The 22,983-nt window shown below is 56.0% G+C and overlaps 1 protein-coding gene across 4 annotated transcripts; it reads right to left on the reverse strand.

Annotated features, from left to right (window-relative positions):
- Positions 1–789: 789 nt before the first annotated feature.
- Positions 790–22,977, reverse strand: KIF1C (kinesin family member 1C). 4 transcript variants are annotated; one of them, XM_033423114.2, is made up of 24 exons: positions 22,773–22,972; positions 22,510–22,613; positions 20,964–21,084; positions 20,569–20,701; positions 20,083–20,159; positions 19,564–19,743; positions 18,872–18,937; positions 17,960–18,138; positions 17,761–17,872; positions 17,232–17,309; positions 17,017–17,082; positions 16,850–16,925; positions 16,276–16,354; positions 15,927–16,072; positions 14,760–14,929; positions 14,571–14,650; positions 14,367–14,442; positions 10,204–10,283; positions 9,276–9,370; positions 5,834–5,917; positions 5,245–5,431; positions 5,026–5,098; positions 3,615–4,229; positions 790–2,018 (listed from the first exon to the last, which is right to left on the reverse strand). In XM_033423114.2, exons 4-24 carry the CDS (start codon positions 20,672–20,674, stop codon positions 1,335–1,337), a joined length of 3,309 nt encoding a protein of 1,102 aa, XP_033279005.1. In that variant the 5' UTR covers positions 20,675–20,701; positions 20,964–21,084; positions 22,510–22,613; positions 22,773–22,972; the 3' UTR covers positions 790–1,334. The 4 variants fall into 4 exon arrangements, with proteins under 4 accessions (XP_033279005.1, XP_004267000.1, XP_033279009.1 ...); XM_004266952.4 differs by lacking the exon at positions 22,510–22,613 and having other exon boundaries at positions 22,773–22,977; XM_033423118.2 differs by lacking the exons at positions 18,872–18,937; positions 22,510–22,613.
- Positions 22,978–22,983: the final 6 nt, after the last annotated feature.

Consider the following 22,983-nt stretch of genomic DNA (forward strand, 5'->3'; position numbering starts at 1 on the left):
GGGCAAGCAGCTCAAATTTTCAAATGGGTGGAAGTGTGTTCCTAAGGTTGAAAACATGGGGATTCTGGGGTTTGGCCTGGTGCAGGCAGAACAGTGTTGCAATTTAACCTGCAAAACGTGTACAATACGGCGCTGCCATGGACGGGCTCCTCCAAGCTAGAACGTTAAAACAAGCAGGCAGCATCCTCCTTGAAAGCAATCTTAAGACAAAATACTATTTGGAATACTGAATGCGCCCTGATAAAAGGCAGGAAACACGAACGGGATGAAATAATCAGGTGGGTGCAGTAAGCTTGATTAACACGTTCATTGTAAAACACACCCAAGACAGAACAGAACCTGGGGAAGTCGTGGCTGCTTGGGAGAACTTTCAAATAACTAAGTGATTCAAAGACGGAGAAACACCACCCCCCACCGCCCTGTCCCCCAAATGCCTCTATTTCCTGTTAGGAACAGCCACTTGGGCGTTGCCAGGCTGAGACTCCCTCTTCCTCCCCTCTCATCCCTCCCTCACCTCCCTCCAGGACAATGACAGCAGTTTTGGGGGCAGAGATGGAGACACTGGGTAAGCAAAAATGAAAGGGATATAAGGAATGGGTTATACACTCAAGAGGAGACGTGATGCTGAACATTCCAGAAACCATGATGGAAACATTCTTCTACCTTGACCTGAGTGGTGACCTATGCAAAAATTCACCGAGCCGCACTTGAGATCTGCACACTTTACTTTCATATAATCTAAACCTCCATTGAAAACCAAAACCAAATGACCACCAGCCACAAGCTCCCTCTGTTTTCCGTCCTTTATTGAAAGGTCCCACATCCTCAGGGACCCCAGGCAAACCAGACGCCAGACAGGTCCCCCAAATATAGCAGGAGGCCTGAAAGGGGAGAGGAATGACTTATGATCCCACCACACCTCCCTGGAAACAGAAACCCACCACAGACGGACAGACAGACAGGGCCAGGAGCGGGGAGACCTTACCCCCCTCTAGGTTCTCTCCCCTTTGCCCCCACTTGAAAAGAAAGTCAAACACCGACTACGCGGCACCCCAGCCCCCCACCCACCCTAGCAGCGTTTGTGGGACCCCCCCCCACAAGGGGCAGCCCCGAGGCAGCTTCCCGTCACTCTCCTTCACTTTGGTTCGCTCCTGGCAGCTCCGTGCCCTCTTCCTTCCTCCCTCAGCCTCCGGCCCAGTTACCCCTACATCTTCTATCACCTACTCGGACCTTCTCTCTGGTCTCTAGGGCCTCCTGCCCCAGGGCTTCTGGGGAAGCAGCATCTCCTCCCAGCGAGGGGCTCCGCCAGGACCTCTCTGCCCAAGATGTGGGACTCACACAGCCGCCCCACTCTCCTTGAGGTCAGGGGCTGAGCGCTGCCGTCTCATCCGCGGGGGCGTAGTGTATGGGGGGTAGCGGGGCCCTGGGGGCCTCTGGGCTGGGTATGGTTGGGGCTGCTGGGGATAATAGTTGTGCTTTTTGGGCTGGAAGTGCTGGGGTTCGGGCTGTGCAGAACCCCCTCCCCGGGACCGGCCCCCTCCGTCCAGGGAATTCCTGCGGGGACGGTGGGACCTGCGGGGACTTGGGGGCCTGCGGGCAGGGGTGGCCAGAGAGGGGGTGAGCTCCTCAGGGGGCTGGGGTGGCACTGGGGACTCCCCGGCCCCCGCCCCCGGCCAGGACTCGCGGTGCTGGGGGTTGCTCTTGAAGGGGAAGCGCAGCTTGCAGTCGTGAGGAGGCACGAAGCGGGCGGGGGGTCTGCGCAGCCCCCCGCCCCGGCCCCCGGAGCCCTGCAGTCCCTGCAGCCGCAGCTGCTCCTGCTTGAGCCAGCGAAGGCGCCCCCGACGGAAGGCGGGGTCCTCCTCCATCAGCCTCGACACCCGCTCCCAGCTCGACAAGGGCGGCGAGGAGGGCCGCGCGGGAGGTGCTCGGTCACTGGGGGCTTCCTGCTCCGCTGCCTCAGACCCTTGGGGCTGAGCCCACGTGGCCTCACCGGCTTCTTCATTCTCATCCTCGTGATCCTGGGAGGGAGAGGGGGTGAGAGAAAAGGGGGCACGTGAGGAGAGTGGAGTCCTGAGGACGTGCAGATTCGGGAGGACAAGCTGGAAGGCCCTGGAGCAGCTAGACGTCCGGGGTCCTGAGAGAGAGAGGCATGGAGATGAGGAAGCTGGAGGGACACTGGTTTAGGAGCCCGGACCCAGAGTCGGGTGGCCGACGCAGTCCAGGTGTGCCACCTCCTAGCTGTGGGTCTGGATCTCCGGCTTGTAGCCTCTGTGCCTCAGTGTCCTCACATGTAAGATGACATCAACAATGACAGTACCTATCACATAGGGCCGTTGTAAGATTACCTGAGAAATTCTACCATGCCTCACCTAGTGGGCACTCAGCAAACATTGCTGAATAAATGATGTGCCCTGGGGATACAGCAGTCAACAAAGAGGGAAGAAAAATACCTGCCATCATTTTAGTGGACGGACACAGTTGATAAATAAATAAGAAAAATATATGGTATGGTACATAAGCTGTACTTCCATGAAATGTTAAATATAAATATATGTATTTAAGTTATTTAATATATATTATTTACATTATATGTAAGTACCATGTTATATATTTTATATATATTTTATATAAATGCATATATGTGTATATATTTTATACACATATAAAAATATATATTCACATGGAAAAGACCAGAGCAAGGAAAAGGACAGGAGGCCAGGGTGGGGGTAGATGCAGTGAAAGGACAGGAAGAGATTCACAGAGAAGTTACCATTTTAGGGAACACCCAAAGGAACTGCGGGACGAGCTCTATGGCTCTGAGAGGGAAGGGCGTTCTGGGCAGAAGGAACAGCAGGTGCAAAGGCCTTGAAGCAGGAATGCACCCAGCAAGTTCAAGGAACAGCAAGGAAGCCCAAGGGTCTGGAGAGGGGAGAGTGAGGAGAGGCGTAAGAGCTGCATTTGGAGCCGTAAGCCTTCAACACCATGACTACTGCTATAACTGGCTGCCTGTCATCCCCCTTTAGAAGGCAAGCGGGAGCGCGGCAGAAATTCTGTCTGTTGTGAGTAACCCCAGTAGCTAGCACGATGCCTGGCACACAGTAAACACTCAACTATTTACTTGTTGAGTGAATACATGGAAAACGGGTAGGTGATAACACTCCCACTCGCAGGGCCACTGTGAAGGTTTACACGGTGACACAGGAGAAGCACTCAGCACAGCGGCTACCAAAGGAAGGGTCACCCAGGAGAGGGGTGGTTCTAAGAGTGGTCACCTATGGGAACACTCATTAAGTGGTAACTTAAGGACTGTACCCTTTATATCAGTGGTTCTCAAACTTCACTGTATTTCAGAACCACCCGGGGTACTTACTATAAATGCAGATGTGTCCCCAAAGATGCTGATTCAGTAGGTCTGGGGCAGAACCCAGGAATCTGCGTTTTCAGTTAGTGCCCTGGTGATTGTGAGGCAGGTGATTCACAAACTAGGCTGTGTTAAACTTCGATAAGATTTTTTAAAGGAAGAGGAGGAAGGAGGCTGGACTCTGAGGTGGGAGGTTCAGGTTGCTACAGGGGAGAGATGCAGGCGGGGACAAGCCGGGCCGGGCCCGTCCTACCTGGGTCAGGGGGATGACCCTCTCCATGCGAAGCATGCGGTCCCTCAGGGCCTGCAGCTCGCGGTCCTTGCTGCTGTTCTGCAGCTTCACCTCCTGCAGGATCCCCGTGAGCTTGTCGATGTGAGCCCGGAGGTCCTCCACCTCTGCGCCACGGGCTCCCTCCTCACTGCCGCCACCTCCACCTCCGCTGCCTTCCTCCTCGCCCACCGTGTCCCAGACATCCCGGGCCACGGCCCTCCAGGCGTCCCCGGGCCCCTCAGGCTTGCCGTAGGTGCGGCACAGCTCCCGCATCTTGAGGGCAGCCAGGGCCTCGATCTCGGCCCGCCCATGGCGGAAGTCGGCCAGGGCCACCTCGTAGCAGATCTCCTTCACTGCCTGCATCTTCAGGTCGGCCATGGTGGCCCAGCGGGGGTCTTTGCCCTGCAGCCGCCGTCGCTGGGGGATCTGGTACACCCTGCGGGGGGCCCTGCGCTTGCCGCTGCTGGGCAGGCCGCAGCGCTTGACGATAGTCTGGACCGTGGTGGGCGGCAGCTGCTCACGCAAGGACGAGATGAGCCGCCAGCTCTCTTCGCAGGAGCGCTTGTCAGAGTCGTCCCCGCTGTCAGAGTCCGCGTACTGGGGCCACAGAGAGGGAAGACAGACGGGGAGAGGGCTAAGGGCACCCCAGAGCCATGTGTCCCAGCGACATGGAAACACCGTGGTCAGAGCGGCTCGGTGCTGGGTGCACAGCTTAACCTCTGCTCGTCTGCACAGTGGAGGTAATGACGGCACCTCCTCACAGATACGTTTTGAGATTAATGTGCTCAGAGCGTGTGGCACAGAGAAAGCGAGTATTAGCTGTAGCCGTACCAAGTATGGGTTTCGTGTGTATATATCGCTCAGGATGCGGTTAAAGATTTGAAAGTAAGTCCATTCAAAGAACAATCTTTTTTTTTTTTTTAATATTTATTTATTGATTTATTTGGTTGGCTGCGCCGGGTCTTAGTTGCGGCATGCGGGATCTAGTTCCCTGATCAGGGATCGAACCCAGGCCCCCTGCATTGGCAGCATGAAGTCTTAACCACTGGACCACCAGGGAAGTCCCCAAAGAACAATCTTAAGTAAATAACAACACGGGCGGTACTTGGATTTGGTAAAAATCATAAAGGTGGCACAGGTTCAGCTAGAGTCCAGGAAGCCCCAGTCACCTGGGAGGAACCCTGCATGGGTTCCTCCCTGGGTCACATTTCTCTCCTGTCTCCTCCTAGATGCCACCTCTACCCCCTAGCCCCGGGCCCACTCCCCACTCTGGCTCAGGCAGGGTGACCAAACTCAGAGTCAGGCTGAAGCTCTGCCAGGCCGGCTGCTCCAGTGCCCACCAGCCCACCTCCCACCTCTGCCTGCCCCACCGCACCCCTGGCCAGCCCCTCACCAGCCGCTGCTGCTCCAACAGAAGATCAGCCTCCTCCTTTTCTTTGCGGTACTGGTTCTCCAGATCCTGCAGCCTGGGGTTGGGTGAGGAGGGGAGGAAGAGCTCTGAGGTTCTGGAGCCACCTCAGTAGGGCGTCTGACAGCAGGAGGGTGCTGGGGGCTGGGCACCTGGGAGGGACGGTCAGCAGGGCCCTGGGGCGCAAGCACCCTCCCCACGCACCTCTTCTCCATCTCCAGCTTGATATCAATGCCTTGCTGCTCCAGCAGTTCCTTCTGGGCAAAGTTCCAGTCGACGGGCTCGAAGGGCGGTCCTGGGGGCGGGGGGACCCCTCGCTCCCGCTCTAGCCGCGCCTGCTCCGGGTGATTGAAGCGGAAAACGTGGTTCTTGCCCATCACAATCCTATTCCCTGGAGATAGGAGGATGGAGAAGTGGACTCACTCGCCCACGGCAGCACACCCCTCCGCGTGCCCGAGGTGCACAGGGCCTTGCCCACAAATCCCAGGAGCCCTGACACAATCTCTTCCATCACCCCAAATCCAAGAGCGGCTGGAGCTGAGGCTCCCCTAGCTGGCCCCAGGAACCGCCCTGTCCCTGACAGCCAAAGGAAATCAGGAGCTTGGCATCCTCTTCCTGTTGCCCTGAGGCAGTGAGACAAACCAAAACCTGACTCCCTCTCTCTTCCCTTCCCAGTTCCGTCTTCACATTCCCACGCTGTTTCCTATTTGTTTCTGGGTCCTGCCCAGGAGTCACCCAAGAAGCTCCTCCTTGCACAGCCAGGGCCCAGGACCCTCACTGCCCCCTCCTCTACCTGACTTCAGCACCACAGGCTCAGTCACAAGTTTCCCGTTGACATAGGTCTCGGCTCCTTCACAAGGCTCCAGGGTGACCACCACTGAGGCAGGGAGAGAGGAGAGGGAGCGATCAGATCCTGGGGGTGGGGAGGGGTATGGTCACAGATTCCCACCCTGCATTCCCCCCAAAACACACATACACCCCCAGTCCCACCACCCAGTACCTGTCAGGGGTGCCATGGCCCCTCTGGTGGCAGGCAGCACGGGAAAGGAAAAGCAGAAGGAGGGTTAGAGCCCCAGCTACAATTCCCAGGAGCCTCTGAGGGGGCTCCCTTCTCACCCTCTGCCATCCTCCCCAGCAGCGGCTTAGCAAGCCCGGAATCCTCAGAGGGCGTGGCCTCGCAGGTCCAGCTGGTCGGCAGGCCCTGTCATTTCTGCCTTCCAGATGACCACTCCTTCCTTCCCAAACAACACTGCTACTGGCCAGGTCTGGATTCCTACAGCAGGCTCCTAGCCCCACTTCTGTCTGATGCATCTTGCACACTGCGACCTAACTAATCTTCTCAAGCCACAGTCAACTATCTTCAGTCAATATCACTATTTTCACGGGAGGAGATGAAGCCAACCCAACCCAAACATCTCTCAAGGTGCTCCTTGTACAAATCACCAAGCCTGCTGCTTGCTGGGACATGAGGATGCCTGAGGCACTTCCCTGTCCTTGAGGACCAGTGCCCCGTTGTCACAGAGGGGCCCCCGTATTCCAAAGACCCAGACTCTATGACTCCTTAGCTGAGGGACATTAAGCAAGTCACCTGATTTCTGTGAGCTATAAAATGGGATAACAAAGTCTTTCTTTACAGAGTGGCTGAAAGGCTCAAATAAAGTGATGTGGGAAAGAGAGTTCTTATTTACCTTACAAGGAACAGAGAAACCAGAATGAATGGTAACGTAAGGCAGAGACAAGCCTACGGACGCTGTAGGAGTACAAAAATAGCAAAGAGTAACTCGGCTTAGGGGCAGAGGACTGGGAATGATTATGGGAAAGTGGTAACTCCTGAGCTGATGCTAAAGGGAAACTTGGATGAAGGGGCAGAAACGATGGAGAAGATGTCAGACACAGCTAAAGCATCACCACGCCAGTGACCAGCAATGCAAGAAGGTGGCAGAGAAGAGGATGAGGTGGCTAGAAGGGTACCAGTCTATCCCCGCCCTTATTTCCCACCACGCCCCCAATTCATCCATCCATTCCACAAATATATTGCACCCCTATGATACGCCAGGCACTATTTTAGGTCCTGGAAATACAGGAGAGATAAAAACCAAAATGCCTGGTCTTACCGAGCTAACTTCCACTTGGTAAGAAAGATGATAAACAAGTAATTGAGCAAGTAATCTAAAGGCAGGGTTGGGCGGGGATAGTTGTTATGGAGGGAAATGGGGCCAGGTGAGAACCCACACGAACCCACAGCGATCTGAACCGAGGCAGCCCAGGACTCACAGCACAGGCCCTAGAGTCTGCCATGCTGCATCCCAATCCAGTTCTGCCATCCTCTAGCTGTGCAGTCTCGGGCAAATTCCCTAATCCCTGGGAACCTCAGCTCCCTCACCTGTGAGCTACATGTGAAAATGCAAAGGCACAAAGTAGATGGTAAGTAATAACTATTTTTCTGTGTTCACACCTCTATCCGTGCTGCCTGCTCTTAGGTGTCTTTGGTCAAGTATTAAATCTTAAAGGCCCAAATGGACTAACCCTTTATACAGCCCCCATCATTTGGGGCACAGAACCATCTGCTGCTTCCACGGTGATGTAACCTATTCGGGCCTGTCACCTCCCCAAACACACCCTGAGCTCCCGAGGGTGGGCTGCCTCCACAGGCCTTGTGTGGTTTTGGTATCACCCCAGTACATGGCTTGAGGGAACCGCAGAACAGGAACTCGGTAATAACTCACTGGGCTGAACGGATTCAATAGCTCGCAGCCCACAGGGCCGGAAGCGTTTGCTGCTGCTAGAGACTTGAACGAGACCAGAACAACTGCATTAATCCACTGACCAGAAAATGGAACTGAAGTCCACCGGGCAGGTCTTCAACCTGAGCTGCAGGCCACACGAGAGCATCTTTTCTTATTTTAAGACACACGCTGACCACGGGTGCCCTGTCTCCTGTCCCCCAGAAGCATCAGACCTGAGGCACATAGCACGGGCTCCAGGTGAGGGAGAGCTCAGGTGTGACACGGCCAACCTCCCTGCCCTACTCACTTCCCAGACCTTAACTTCACTTGGGCACAACTGAACCCAAATCAGTCCATTAAAAAAAAAAAAATGACCTGGACTTCCCTGGTGGTGCAGTGGTTAAGACTCCACGCTCCCAATGCAGGGGACCTGGGTTCGATCCCTGGTCCAGGAACTAGATCCCACGTGCCGCAACTAAGAGTTTGCATGCCACAACTAAGGAGCCAGTGAGCCGCAACTAAGGAGCCCGTGAGCCACAACTAAGGAGCCGCCTGCTGCAACTAAGGAGCCCACGTGCCACAACTAAGGAGCTGGTGAGCCACAACTAAAGGAACCCTTGAGCCACAACTAAGGAGCCCGCCTGCTGCAACTAAGGAGCCCATGTGCCACAACTAAGAAACCGGCGAGCCACAACTAAGAAGCCTGCCTGCCGCAACTAAGGAGCCCATGTGCCACAACTAAGAAACCAGCGAGCCGCAACTAAGGCACCCGTGAGCCACAACTAAGGAGCCCACCTGCTGCAACTAAGGAGCCCACGTGCCGCAACTAAGGAGCCCACCTGCCACAACTAAGACCTAATGCAACCAAATAAACATTAAAAAAAGACCCAACCAGAACAAAACGGTGACCTCAGAATATGTCCTAAGTGGTACTTAACCACGAACATTGTTTTGTTACCTGTCAGACAGACTACTACCTACACCCTGAGGGCTTGTGATTCCTAAAAGCTTTTGCTGCTGTGGCCAAAAACAGCTAAAAACTTCTGAAAGTTTTGGAACCACAGGGAGACATGGGCTGACTAACTGCCTGAAACTTTCGTAGTCATAGCTACATAGATAATCAGGTTTTCAGAGATAAATTCAGATATCCCACTGAAAAACCTACAGGTTTCCATAAAAAACGACTAGGGTGCCATTTGAGGCTAAAAAATCAAGGAAGAGGGCAGGATCTCCTCTTCCCAAAACCTCACCCTCTGAAGCCACAGTCTTCTGTTTCTGCCTTGGGGACCCTCACCACTCCCAGCTCATAACAAGAGTCTGCGCCCTGAGGGCAGGTGCAGATAGCAGGGCCCCCACTGCTGACCAGGAGTTCGAAGCCCCCTCTCAGGGCGAGGACACATCCTGTCACGTGGCGGCTGCACTCCCAGGGCCCGAGCCAGGGCTCGGTATTCAGTGAGGGACCTGTCTCTCTCTGTCTGGTCACTCCAGTCTCGCCCCCTTAGCCATTACCTTCTCCGTCTGGCTGAGGGATGCTCCGGAACAGACAGTGCTGCTCCCGAATGAACTGCCCAGTCAGCTTGATGTCCACATCGACCTGGCCGACCCTGGGGAAGCAATGGCCAACAATTTCTGAGCATACACCAAGCCCCTTCTGAACACAAGTTCAACCAACTCAGTAAGCCAAGTATAATTATTCCCATTTCACAGATGAGGAAGCTGAGGCTCACAGAGGTAAGTAACTTGCCCAAGGTCATGCAGCCCGGCAGTGGTGAAGCTGGGATGTGAGCCCAGATCTGCCTGGCTCCAAAGCCCACATCCTCACTGTTATACAGCAAAGGGGGAAGGGAACCTGGAGTGGGGTGGGTGCCCTCAGCCTTGGTTCCTGCATCCTTCCCATGATGATCACCAAGGACAGCTGAACAGCCTGTGTCAGGAGAGGAAGGAGCACCCTCACCCCTTTAACTCCAGGAGGTGACCTTGGAGGCGCTGAGCCCCAGGGGTTCATTAACATTAGCCAGTGAAGTTACCTGTCATATAGGTACAGCCCTCAACAGCATTGGGCCAGGGTTATGTTTCCCTTCTCTCTCCCACCCCAAGGGAGGGTCCCACTAAGCGATGCCCAGGCAGTGGTGCTGGGGGCCAAGAACGCAGCAGTCCAAGCTCCCACCCACTCTCTGCCCCAGTAGATCAGGACCTATCCCTGCCAGTGCTGGTTTGGTTTGGTCCCAGGAGGGGTGTCACCCACTCCAAAGTGGTGGGTGGAGGCAGGCTCAGCAAGTTCTCAGGAAGCCTGGAGCTAACAGGGCTGCAGAGGAGCTGTCCTGAGACGTGGGGTGTCCCCAAGAGATCATTAGAGAAGGGAGTCGCCAGCGTGGCCCTCCCTCTGCAACCACACCCTAAAAGGAGAGGCTGCCCCATGGGCCCAAGCAAACACTACCTGGTGACACCATCTTTGATGTGGTAGAGCAGACATTCAGACATCAGGGGGTCTTCATTCAGGTTCACCAGGTGTGGAGTCTGAGGGGGAAGGGGCGGCAGTCAGGGGAGAGCCGCCAGGGGTGCGGCCAAGAGGGAGGGAAGGCGCTTGGCAGACATCCCTGCAGGCTCCCCGCTGCGCCCCTCCCCCTCACTCGGAGGGCGAGCTCTCCCACCCCCTGCTCCCACTCACCCCAATGCCTTCGGGGCAGCCTGACCCACCCCCTCCCGGCACACAAGATGCCCCCACCCTTCCGGCCCCTCCCCAGGCCCCATTTCTTCAGAGGCACCTGGACACTCCAGTCTCCCTGACCCGAAACCTTAGAAGCCACCTGCCCTCTCTCTGCTTTCCCTGTATTCCCTCTGGCCCCAGGGCTCATCACTTCTTCCCTCAAAATATATCTTGCCACTTCGAGAGGGGACTGCTCAGACCTCTCTGGCCCATGCAACGCATGCCTGCCTGACTTGAGTCTGCTTTTCATGCCGGTACTCCTGGGCGTCCTCCACGGCAGGGCCCCAGCCCACTTATCCAAGCCCCTTTGCGGGGCCCCCTCTCCCCTTCTGTGCTCGCACCCAGTGGGCTCTGAGCACTCACTCCAAAAAGCCGGGCTCATCCCTGCCCATCCCCTCGCCTGCAACAGCCTCCCTCCTGGCCCCACCCCCACCTGTCAAAATCATTCACTTCCGGTCCCTCAAGGTCTGTCTCAAACGCCACTTCTTCCACAAAGCCTTCCCAGGCCTTCCACCCGAACACAAGATCCCCTGCCTCTGTTCCGCAAGGATATACCGTGGCCTTTCTATGTGCAAGACCCCACTGTGGTGCCAGGCAGGACAGAGATGAGTCACACCTAGAGGCTGCTGCCCCGTTGGTCAGGAAATCAGAGCCAACTTGGGGAGATAAGACTTGTCGTGGAAACACCATTGCAGGTAAGAAACACATGCCTCATAATAGACTTCCTGAACTTTTCACGCCCTCACTTAGCTCATTCATTCATTCATTCATTCATCCCACTGTATCCTGGGAGGGGCTCATACACAAAAATGAATAAAATGAAGACCAATGGGAGCTCATGGGGGTCAGGGGAGCTTCATGCAAAAGGCAGTATGGGAGCTGGTCTCTGATGATAAGGAGGACGTGGACATGAACAAGGAAGAGTGTTTCAGGTGAAAGAGGAGTCTGAACAAAGGCACGGAGGCAGGGGAGCACAGGGTGTAGGGGAAGACAGCCAGCAGTCAAGGCCCCATCTTTCTGTGGGAGTCCCCGAACAGGAAGCCCAAGGCTACGTCCACAGTGGATGCGTTGTGTATTTGTGCATCGGCCCCTCCAACGATGACTCTGCAACACTTCCTCTTCTCCTGAGGGATGACCACGCCCCTCCCGACACTGCAGTGTCAGGCCTGCTTGGGAATGGCAAACACGGATGGGTCCTGGAAGCAGAAAGCGATCTATCCCTCGGGAGAGGGGACATGATTTAGGGCAGTGCTTTTCAATCTTTATTCAGCCCTGGAACCCTTTGTTCACAGGAAACCTTACCTAGAAGCCTAACACGTCAAGCAGATAAGCAGAGAGCTGCTCAGGCCGAGGTGGGGGCAGGGGACCCAGAGTCCAGTCCTGCCCCTGCCTCCCCATTCCCTGTGAAGGAAGCTCTGAGCCAGGTTTGAAAATTACTGACTTAGGAAGTCCTTAGGCCTGGTGGCGAGGTCTCAGGAAAGATGGGGCTTTCCCTAAGGCCCTTGGCTCTCTCCAGGACAAACTGGAGCTTCTGCCCCAAGGACCCAATTCTCCACTCGACGTTTCCTAGGTTGGAGTCACCCCCACCAAACCCGTTTCTCCTGTGAGCCTAACAGCTTTCTCTCTGAAGTCCACATGACTTTTAAACTTACGAGAATGTCTCGCCACCTGGAGAAAATGCCGAAGTTACCTCCCCTAAGATGCTTTTTTTTTACCAATCAGATGGGCAAAGATCAAGAAGTTGAAGAGGATGAGGGAACACGGGCTGTCTTGTATGATGCTCTTCGGAGTGTAAGTGGGCATGGTTAAAATCTCTGGAGGCACGCTGGCAAAAGAGATCAAAGTTTTACCTGGCTACTGGTGGCCCCCAAATCTCCACTTCTAGGAATATGTTCTACAGACAGCAGACCATTAGTAAGACTATCTTCTGTAACGTTGTTTATAGTATCAAAGAATGAGAAACGACCTAAATGTCCATCAGTAGGAAGCTGGTTAAAAAAAATTGTCCTACGTCTATACAATAGAATATTCTGACACTGTGGGGGGAAAAAAAAAAAAACGGACAGAACTGCAATACACTGATACGTGAAAAAGTAACATGTCACGTGTGGAACCAGCACCACGGCAAAGAGGGGCGATGTGTGCATGCGTACGTGGATGATTATAACACACGCCTGTACGTGCAGAGACTACCTCTAGAAGAACACATCAGGAGCCAGCAACAGGACTCGCCTCTGGGAGGGGAACCCGAGGGTGGGAAGGAAGGAGATTTCCTTTGCACCTCACTGTACAAAGTAAACGTTCCCGGTGGGGCGTGCCACCTTTACAAGAACAACTAAGAACAAAACAGAACAGAAGTCCCTCCTGTTGGTCCCAAGCTCTAGCAGGTGGCACCTTGCACAGTGTGAGCCTCTCCAGGAAAGAAAAACCCATCCATCAGCCTGTCCATCCCTTTCTACCTTTCCCTAACCCTGCAGCTGTGGCAGAAGCTCCACAGGTACCTGGCACCCCCAGGTGGCTGGCAAGCCATGCCGAGAGCCCCCTGCAGTCCCTCCTCCCAGATGTGCGCCTCTGGGGGATCCCAAAGCCCTGGGTGCCCAGCCCCGGACCTGACCCCTCAGCCCTGCCTGCCACCCTCAATCACCCACTGACAGCTCTCTCGCCCCTGGCCGTGGCTCAGGCCAGGCAAACCCCTCTCCTCTGTCTGGATCCCTGTTCAATGGTCCCTGCTTGCTCCGTCACCCAGACGCCATATCCGTATGAAAATCGGAGGGGTCTCCTTCCAGTAACTGCCTGGAAGAGGTGTATCTCACTTAGAGCCTGATCCTATGATGCTTCATACCACAGCTCCGACAGGCGTGGCTGGCTCCATTCCAGGGCTGGGACTGGAAGTTCCTGCTTTGCCCAAACTGGCCTCTGCATCACCGTTTCACCAGTGTGCACCGCTACAGCTGTGCTGGCCGTCGGAAGCCAGCGTCCACTCTGACTGGTTGGTCCCCGTGCTGTGCTGGTTGCTAAAGGTTTTGAATACCATTCCTGCCTCCAACTGAGCCTGATCACTCCTGCCCTGCTTCTTTCCTTCCTTCCTCTCCACAAAGCCTTACTGAGCACTTACTACACAGCGGGCACGTGACAGGTGCTGGTGCGCCCCACTCGGCCGAAAATACCCCACATTTGCTCGGCCCGATGTTCTGGAGAGAACATCCTCTCTACCACGCCCCCCGTCCATCTTTCAGGCTCCACTTTCCAAACCACCTTCTCCAGGAAACCAGTTTCCATACGCCTCCAGGCTGCACTGACGCTTCCATCTTTAAACCTCTCGCTGCGTTTACAAGCAACATCCTACAGGTTAGTGCTTACACTTCTATTCCTTTTACAGTCTTGTCTTCCCAAGTTATCCTTTCGAAACGTACTTTTTAGGTTTTTTTGCATTTGTTTGCTTGTTTTTGAATAGCTAACACATACACAAGTTACAAAATCCAAACGATACAGAAGTGTACACGGTGGACAAGTCGCTATCCCAACCAACCTGCAATCTCCCAGGGTCCTCTCCCTTCCCCCTGGGGTAACCACCGTAACCAGTTTCTTATGAATCCAGAGATACGTTCTACGCGTGAACTCATACGCGCACGTGTGTGGGTGTCTATTTATAAATACCTAGATTCTAAGCAGCTCTTGAAATCCCCCTAAGGGCAGGGACCCTGGCATCCTGTGGTCCCTAGATGGAGGCAGAAGACAGGGACGGCCGGACAACAGAGAGGGGAGGAGCAGGAGTGGGGACAGAGGTGATGGAAGGACAATTCAGAGACCTGAGATCAGAGTTAAAACTCATGACCCTGCCACCCCAACCCTCTTCTTTCAGCATCCAGAGTCTCTGAGGCCTCCTCACTCACCTTCTTTGGAGAGAAGACGCCCACGGTTCCCCCATCTTCCCGGACAGCCACCCCCATCTCAGCCAGCAACGCTTCTCTGTAGGCAAAGGAGAGGCAGATATTGGTCTTGTCATCGGTACCCACGAACCCCTCCCCTGCAGGGCCTGACCTTCCCTCCCCACCTCACTCCTTCCAGGGCTCCAGCTGTCGGCCCCACCCTCACACCTCTCCATCCTCAAGGCCTCCGTCTTACGTAGCTTCTCCTCCCAGGTCTCATTCAGCTCAGCTATAATCTTCTCTGTCTCCTGGGGGCACAAGACGGGCAGGGGTCAGGACAGACTGGGACAAGCACCTCCCGGGGGTGATTCCCAGCAGCCCCCAGAGCCCCACCCCTTGCCAGCTCCAGCTTCCCACCTGCAGTCTCTCCATGGCCTCCTCAGGCCCAATCTGGGGCTCGGCACTGGGGGAGAACGATGGCTCCAGCTCCCCGTTGTGTGTTGTGGGGGACGAGGGCGAAGCTGGGGCAGAGGGAGACGATACAGCTGGCAGAGCACCTCCGGGACTCCCCTCATCCACCTTCAGGCCTAGGAGGGAGAAGAAGGTAAAAGAAGGAGGCCAAGGAAAGATGGAACTGATCAGAAACAGAGAAGGTCTCACAGGGGACCAGCTTGGAAGGACTGCAGAAGACCCATGGGCCACCTCCACAAAGTAGGGAGCCCTCCTACTGCAGCCTTGACAAATGGACACCGAGTCTCTGCTTGTTCCCCTCCAGGGATGGAAAGCTCATTACTGAACAAGGTAGCCAGTTCCTTCCATTGCAGGATGACTTGTACCATCAGAAAGTTCTTAGCTGAGAATTTTCTTAGCTGAAATCTGCCCCATGTTACATGTAGCTCTGTTTCTAGTTCTGCCCTCTGGGATGAGAAAGACTACATTGCTTTTTTCTTTTGCAACACTACCCTTCAAATGTACACAGGTGAACATCGTGTCTACCTTCTCTTCCCAAGAACCCTTATTCTCCCCACCGTGCCCCTTAGCACCCCAACTCCTCAATGGGATGGACCCCAAGACTGAATGCACAGTCCACACCGGACACAGCCAACACGGATCACAGACTATCTAATACAGATGCCATTTCACAGTAAGGAGGCTGAGCCTTACGTTTCAGAAATTAGTCCACTGTTGACTATTATTATGCTTACGGTCAATTTAATTCCCAATGTTTCACAAGAACTTCTGTCAAGGCAGGTGCCCAGCAGCCTATTCTTAATGACTTACTGTTCAAACCATAAACGCATGACTTGCCATTTACTCCTGCTCCTGTCGTTTCAGTAGTTCCAGGAGCCTGTCAAGGTCCCTCTGAATCCTGCCTGCCTCTCCCCAGGAGGATCAGTCCCTCCCAGCTCTGTAACACCTAAAGGCGTGACCTGTCCCCTCTCCACATCTGCATCTAAGTCAAGGGGCACTTGCCGGGCTCTCTGGGCAGTGGTCCCTCCCTGGTCCCAGGCCTGGGCAAAGGCAAATGAGGAGGGATGAGCTGGGCCAAGGAGCCTCCCTGAGCTGACCCTCCCGGAGTCCCACCTCCCAGGGCAGAGGCGGAGAGCCCCTGGGCCATCAGCAGTTCGCGCAGCCGGGCCACCTCCTCCTGCAGCTCGCGGATCAGCCGGGCATTAGGGTCCTCGTTGATGATGGCATTGCAGCGAATCTGCTTGGTGCGGTCGGCGTACCTGGATGAGGAGGGAGGAGCGGGACCGGTGAGGCCTAGACACGGGTGACCTTGGTCTGCTGCCCGATTCCCTCTCCCTCCCAGGTTTCATCATAGTGCAGTAGAGCTGAGGGTCAACCCTATCTCATGGGGAGGGTCCTGAGCTACCAGCTGCTGAGCTCCTGGCACTTTTCATGTCCCACCCCACCCCTACTAGAGCCCCACCTGAGGGTGCTAAGAGTCTCCTCGTAATTCATGTCCGCGGGGCTCAGGGCCGCAATCATTGCTGTGCGTGAATTCCCACCTATGAATGAAAGGAGGGGAAAGCTTGAGCTGGGCAGGGTCCTAAGAAAAGTCAGACTGGGTCACAGGGTCAGGGGGGCCTCATCGCTCAGGCAGGGGTCCAATAGGGTCACTGTCCAAGGTAGGGTAAAGCTAAGAGTTGTGGAGCTAATCGTGAAATCTGGTGGTCAGAGAAAGTGGGGGTGAGGTCAGGGAGACATCAGACATCTGTGGGACAATCAGCGATCAGTGGGCGGAGGACGAAGTCAAAGGTGTGAGGTCAGAGAGCAGTCAGGGGGAGCCAAGTCAGTGAGGCCCTTGGCTCGGCAGGGAGCGTGTGGCCTTGATCCCAGCATCAGGACACTTTCAAAGGATGCCCCTGGGGATCAGGGGGAGAGTCAACGGACCACTGGAGGATTTGAGGTTCCAGGGGTGTCAATGGGACTGGTATCAAAAGGGGGTTGGCAGGAATGGTGGCAGGGTCGCCATAGAGAGACAGAGAGGAGAAGCCCCTCACCCAGATTCTCCTTGAGCAGCCAGGTGAGCACAGAGTCCCTGTAAGGGATAAAATCCGACTTCCGCTTCTTTGATTGCTGAGGGACAGAAGGAGGAAGGGGGTTACGGTGGGCCACCCTCTTTGTCCGCTTTCCCAGAGCCCCTTCTCTTCCCACGCCCAGGTCTTACCATATCCGCAAGGGCCGAGATCACCTTCCCTAGAGTGGTCAGGGACTTATTGATGTTGGCGCCTTCCTGGCAAGAGGAACGTGGGGAATGAGGCCTTCTTCTCCCACTCCGATCCCCTTCCCCCGCTCCCCCCACAGCCAGAGTCCCAGTTATGATTTGAGACCACTGCACACAGCCCCCAACACTGCCCTGTCCGACCCTCCCAAGCCCCTCACCTTCAGGCGCATGCCCCGGGCCCCTGAGGAGTCAGCCCGCTCACTGCCAGCAAGGTCCACCAAACTGATCTTACTGACCTGGGTCAGAGGAAAGAGACAGGAGGTGACTGGGTCAGTGCGGGGCAGGCGTATCAAGGGAACACCCAGCAAGGGGACTAGGCAGTTGGCAAGGGATGGAGAAAGCCAGGAGTGGGGGACGGAAGGGGGATACATAAGATGACAGTGAGGGTTTGGTTAATTGTCCTTTTCTTCATTTATTCAATCACAGATATTCACATGCCCACTGTGTGCCGGGACAAGGCACACAGTGGGCTCCAAGACCTGCCCCAAGGAGCCTAGCTAGAAGAACAAACATGCAAAAGGAAACTATCCCACTGATCTGATAGGGGAAGCACGGGGGGCTGTGGAAGCTCAGAGGAGGCACTCAACCAAGCCTGGACAGGGAGGGAGGACGCAAGGCCCGCTGATCACATCTCTGTCTCTGTTACCAAGTGGGATGGGGTTGCAGCGGGTGGAGGGGGGGGCCTACTTTCTCTGAGTCCAGTCCAGTGAGCTGATCGTGGCAGCGCTGCGTGAAGACAATGGTGAAGACGGCGTGGGAACGGCTGCTGGTCTCATTCATGTTGGTGGCGGCCACAGTCCTGGGGGGGAGGGAATGGTCAGTGGGTCCGGCCCCTCATCTTCCTAACCCCGTCTGCCTTGCCCTCCGCCCCATCAGCCTGCCTCACCGCGCTTTATTTCCACAGTCCATGAGGTCAGCAATGTCTGCGTAAGAGGTCACAGCCAATTTAGACAGGTCCTGCACGTAGGGGCCCAGGATGGGGTGCTCTCGGACCCTCAGAGAGCCCCGACTCTTGGGGTTCAAGAGGTCTCGTACCCTCTCACAGTAGATCTCCATGTAGCTCACCTGAGTGGGAGAAGCAAATAAAAAGTAATAAAGGTGGGCTTCCCTGGTGGTGCAGTGGTTAAGAATCCGCCTGCCAATGCAGGGGACACGGGTTCGAGCCCTGGTCCAGGAAGATCCCACATGCCACAGAGCAACTAAGCCCGTGCGCCACAACTACTGAGCCTGCGCTCTGGAGCCCACAAGCCACAACTACTGAAGCTCGCGTGCCTAGAGCCCGAGCTCCTCAACAAGAGAAGCCACCGCAACGAGAAGCCCGTGCACCGCAACGAAGAATAGCTCCCGCTCGACGCAACTAGAGAAAGCCGCGCGCAGCAACAAAGACCCAATGCAGCCAAAGATAAATAATTAATAAATAAATTTCTTAAAAAAGTAAAAAAGCTAACAACCACACCCAATGGGAAACTTAACCTGGACTCCACTGGATACAATACAGGTAACCTACGCTGAGTGTTTACTATGTGTCGCTAAGCATTTTACATGTGCAAGCTCACTGAGCCTTCCAACAACCCTAGAAGGGGACCCCTGATCATTATCATTTCAGATAAAAACGCTCTGGAGCCGAGAGAGAAGTCGTTTGCCCAAAGCCACAGTTACTAACTGGTAAAGCCTAGAGCAGACCCCAGGCTGGCTGACTCCAGAGACTGCCCTTGGTCTTAATCGCTCTGCTCACCTCCTCCCTACCCAGGGGACACTGTGGCTCCCCTCCCAGCCCCCTCCCAAGACCTGGGCTTACCTCCACAGAATAGGATAGCTGAGCGCTCTGGTTCTTACTAACACGAGAGAAGAGGTCCTCACAGAGCTGGAGGGGGACACAGAGAAGCACAAAGATGCTGCTGTTCATGGCACACCTGTGGCGCCCAGCACCCAGGCCAGGCCAGGTCTCAAGTGACCCTGTTTAACCCTTACCACAGCCCCAAGGGAGGGATGGGATCGTTCCCATTTTACAGATGGGAAAGCAACCTCTGAGAGGTTCACACTTGCCCAGGGTCAGAGGCTAGTATTCAGTGAGCCAAAATGCAAGCCCGGAGCCTGTATGCAAGGTCACTATGCTGCAGTCAGAGAGATTATGGTCAACTCTCAGTTATCCACAACTGGCTTTTCCTACAGTAAACACCTTGACTACGGTACACAAGCCTACATGGGAACTACACTCACAAGTAATTACGAGACAAGGTAAGACAGCAGCAAGTGGTAGAAACAAAGTTCAAACCCTGGGCGCTCTGCCGCCAAAGGTGTGGCTGTTCTCATTGAGCTTTCTTGGCCCTGATGTCCAGGTTGGAGCCATCCTCATCCCCCATCACCTTCCCTATTACTAACAACCAGAGAGCCAGGTCTCTGCTCCACAACGCTTAGAACCCAGCCTACTCCCCTAGGGGCAGCTGAAGAGGCTTCAGCCCTGGCCGCCCTGCCAGGCCCCGAGTGTACCTGGGGCACGATGCCCTGCTGCCCTGGCTCCTGCCGCCCCATCATGGTGTAGGATTTCCCAGCCCCCGTCTGCCCATAGGCAAAGATGCACACGTTGTAGCCTTCAAAGGCATGGAGCAGCATCTCTTCTCCAATATCCCGATACACCTGTTGCTGAGATGCAAACTGGGGGTCCTCGGCCTAGGTAAAAGGGGGGCAAGAAAGACAGCAGGAACCCTAGATGACTTTGTCCTTGGTATCTAGGTGCCCAAAGGTCTTGTGTGCCCCCACCTCGATCACGGTCCTAATCATCCCTGAGGATCCTATCTAGTCTCCTGCCAGCCCTAAATTATCCCAGGGATTCTGCCTCCCCCTTCCTGGTCCTAGTCACAAGTTCAGGGTCCTACCCACCCCCACCCAAGGGTCCTGGTCCTCCCAACCAATTCCCTGGAGGTCCTATTTCCCAGCAATGCTCCCTCCCCAGGACCTGAATCCCCCGTCCCTCTTTGCTTAGCTCTTCCCCCAACCTAACAACCTCACCGAAGTGTGTGACCAGTAGGAGTAATCGAAAGTGAAGCTTTTGGGGGCATCCTTGCTCTGTCTGGGATTGATGATGGCTGAGAAAGCAAAGGAACGAAGGCCAAGGTCAGGTACTCCCGACCGCTGCCCACTCCCCACAAGCCCTCAGAAGCCGGGCATCCCACTCCCCTCCTCTATCCTAGTTCATCTCTCCCCTTTAATACTCCCCACCCCCTCCAGCCACCAAAGCTAATTTTGGCTTCCCAGGACCCGCCCCCCTCCCGGCTGCCTCCCTGGATTGGGCAATGGAGGGCTCCAGGCCAACATTCCCCCTCCCAGGGACTGGGAGCAGGGAAAGGCCAGCCTGTCCCAGCCTCCTTCCTTACAATTAGCACCTGCTCCGTGCCCAGCACAGCCCTCCTCCTGGTTCGGCCCGCCAGGACTGGCCCGTACAGTGGGCCCGGGCTGCCCTGCCTGTGCCCAGACGGGCCCCTGGGACTCACTCACAGGTGGTGCTGCCCTGCATGCTGACCACACACTTGGCATCCTGGCTGGTCTCACGGGCGTTGAAGGGCCGAACCCTCACTGCCACTTTCACCGAGGCGCCAGCCATGGCTCCAGATACTCCCACCCTCCTCAGCTGGAGGACAGAGATAGAAGAGAAGGTCAGAGCTGTTGGGAGGCAATGTCTGGGTCCCCCAGACATTGCCTCCCAACTTCTCCGAGGAACCAGTCTCTCCACACCCCCTTCCCCGGCGACCCAGCCCCTCAAGGACCCAGTTTCTATTTCCTTGGTCTTCCTCCCCAATGGCAGTCTCCTCAGGGACTCCCGGAGGTGTTCCTGCCTCTCTCCCCAGCCTTTTCCCAGCAGGCAGGGACCTGGGATGTCACCCCAGAGTTACCTGGCGTCCTGGCCCCAGACCAGGGGGGCTGTATCAGTTCTGGCTGCCACCGGCCCTCGTAGGAGGAGCCCCATCCTACACTGGGGGCCTGGCCACGCCAGCTGGGGCTGTAGGGGAAACCCTGGTTGCGGGGGAAGAGTGGTTAGGAGGCACCCGTGGCTCCAGAGGTGTGTCTGGGGTTCCAGGGTTGGAGGACAAGGGGTGGGGGGTAATGTTAGGAAAGGTGAGGATGGCTGTTCCTCTGGAGTGGTCGAATGCAATGTGAATCCAAGGGCAGGGACGGTGATATTTTTATTCCTCGTCACTCACAAGTGCACTGAACGTTCAGAGAGAGAAGAGAGAAAGAGGCTGGACAGAGAGCAATTCAGAGAGAGGGACACATGGGCAGAGACACTGAGGGTGGTGGGAAGCGGGGAGAGGAGAGGCAGAAAGTCCCCAACACCAAGAAAATGAGAGAGACAAGAAGACTGAGGTCATGCTACAAAGAAACGTAAGGGGACACACAGAGGACAGCAAACACAGAAATGTTAAACAGGTAGGGGAAAAGCATAAATTGGAAGCCCAGAAGAGAAACAAGATGCAAGAAAATCCCAAACATAAGACCTGCCCTAAAATTCCCCCACAGGGTCAGCCAGGGAGAAGTAGAAACCAGCTCCCACCTAGGGTCCATAACCTCCACACAGAGGGAGAGACTGCTGATGGGCAAAATCCAATGGCTGGAGGTACAGCCCAGAACTGGGATCCACAGGGCCTGCCTATAAGCCCCAAATCCCTTGACCAGCCCCCAGCACTTCCTCCTTAGGATCCAGGACAATGGGCAGGAGAGGGTGGGGTCATCCTGTAACCATCCTACCAACCACCAGGGTCCTCTGTTGGAGGATCCAGAATACCTGTGTTTATGGGAAGGGAGGCTAGCAGTAGGGTCCCCCTGAAGAAGGAGAGAAGGGAGAGGAAGCAGGCAGGTCCCAGCTCCAGCCTGGGGCTAGTGCTATGGCATCCACTGCCCTGGGGAAAGTGCCAGTCTGGAGCCCAGGAATGTGGGTGACCCGGTGCCCACACCCTGGGAGGAGAGGCTGAGCAGCCCACACCCACGGACAACAGGGTGGGAGGGTTGTGAAGAGAGATCAGAGGTGTTGAGCCTCCTTCTGTGGCCCCAAAGGGCCTCAAACCCCTGTCCTGCTGGGCCTCACCACACCAGCATTTCTGGCCAGGGCATGGGAGGGGTGAGAGGGCTGGTCTGTCCCAGGACAGGAAGGGAGTAGCTGAAACCACAGAGGCTGTCTCAGGAAGAACAGCCCTGACCCCCAGACCCTGATCAGGGGAGGGAAAGGACACTGATGGAGACACGCAATTGTAACGCCGTTATGGCTAACGGGGCAGGGAATGAGATGGCACTGCTGGTGGATGGCGGGGTAATGGGCCAGGAGAGAGGTACAGGGGTCGGCTGGTGCAGCGTAATGGGTCAGTGGGGTACAGACAGTAGCCGCGGCTGGGGTGAGGCCGAGCGACCCGAAAGGGGGCCTAGGGCCACCTGCACCTTGCTCACCCAGAAGTTTTCACACAGGCCCCCGTCCCGGCCTTTCTGGGCGGCCATGCGGACAGTGTCCTCCGGTCCAGCCAACCGACGGCCGCCCCGGGCCTGGCACCTCTCTGCGCCTCCGCGGGACAAATAGCACATGATCCCGGCTCCCGCGGCCAGCCGGCCCCCGCCGGGTGGTGCAAACCGGGACCCCGGCTCCCCGCCCCCCAGCCCGGCACATTCCTCCGCGGGCGTCCCCTCCCTCACCCCCCCTCTCCCACAGCTCTCACCTCGTCGCGGCGGGGCTCCCGGAGCGGCTGGGCAGAGTGCAAAGGGACAAACTTCCCGTGAAGCGTGAGGCGGGAGCGGGGGCAATCCGGGGCCGCTTCGGGGCTGCCCCCGCCCCTCGCCGGGTCCCCGGGCGGCGGGCGGCGGACTCGCGCCCCGGGGGCGGCAGCAGTAGCGGCGCCAGCGGCCGGCGCCCGCCCGGGCAGCACGAGC

Source organism: Orcinus orca, chromosome 19 (genome assembly GCF_937001465.1).
Source record: "Orcinus orca chromosome 19, mOrcOrc1.1, whole genome shotgun sequence".
In the NCBI taxonomy this organism is placed as follows: domain Eukaryota; kingdom Metazoa; phylum Chordata; class Mammalia; order Artiodactyla; family Delphinidae; genus Orcinus; species Orcinus orca.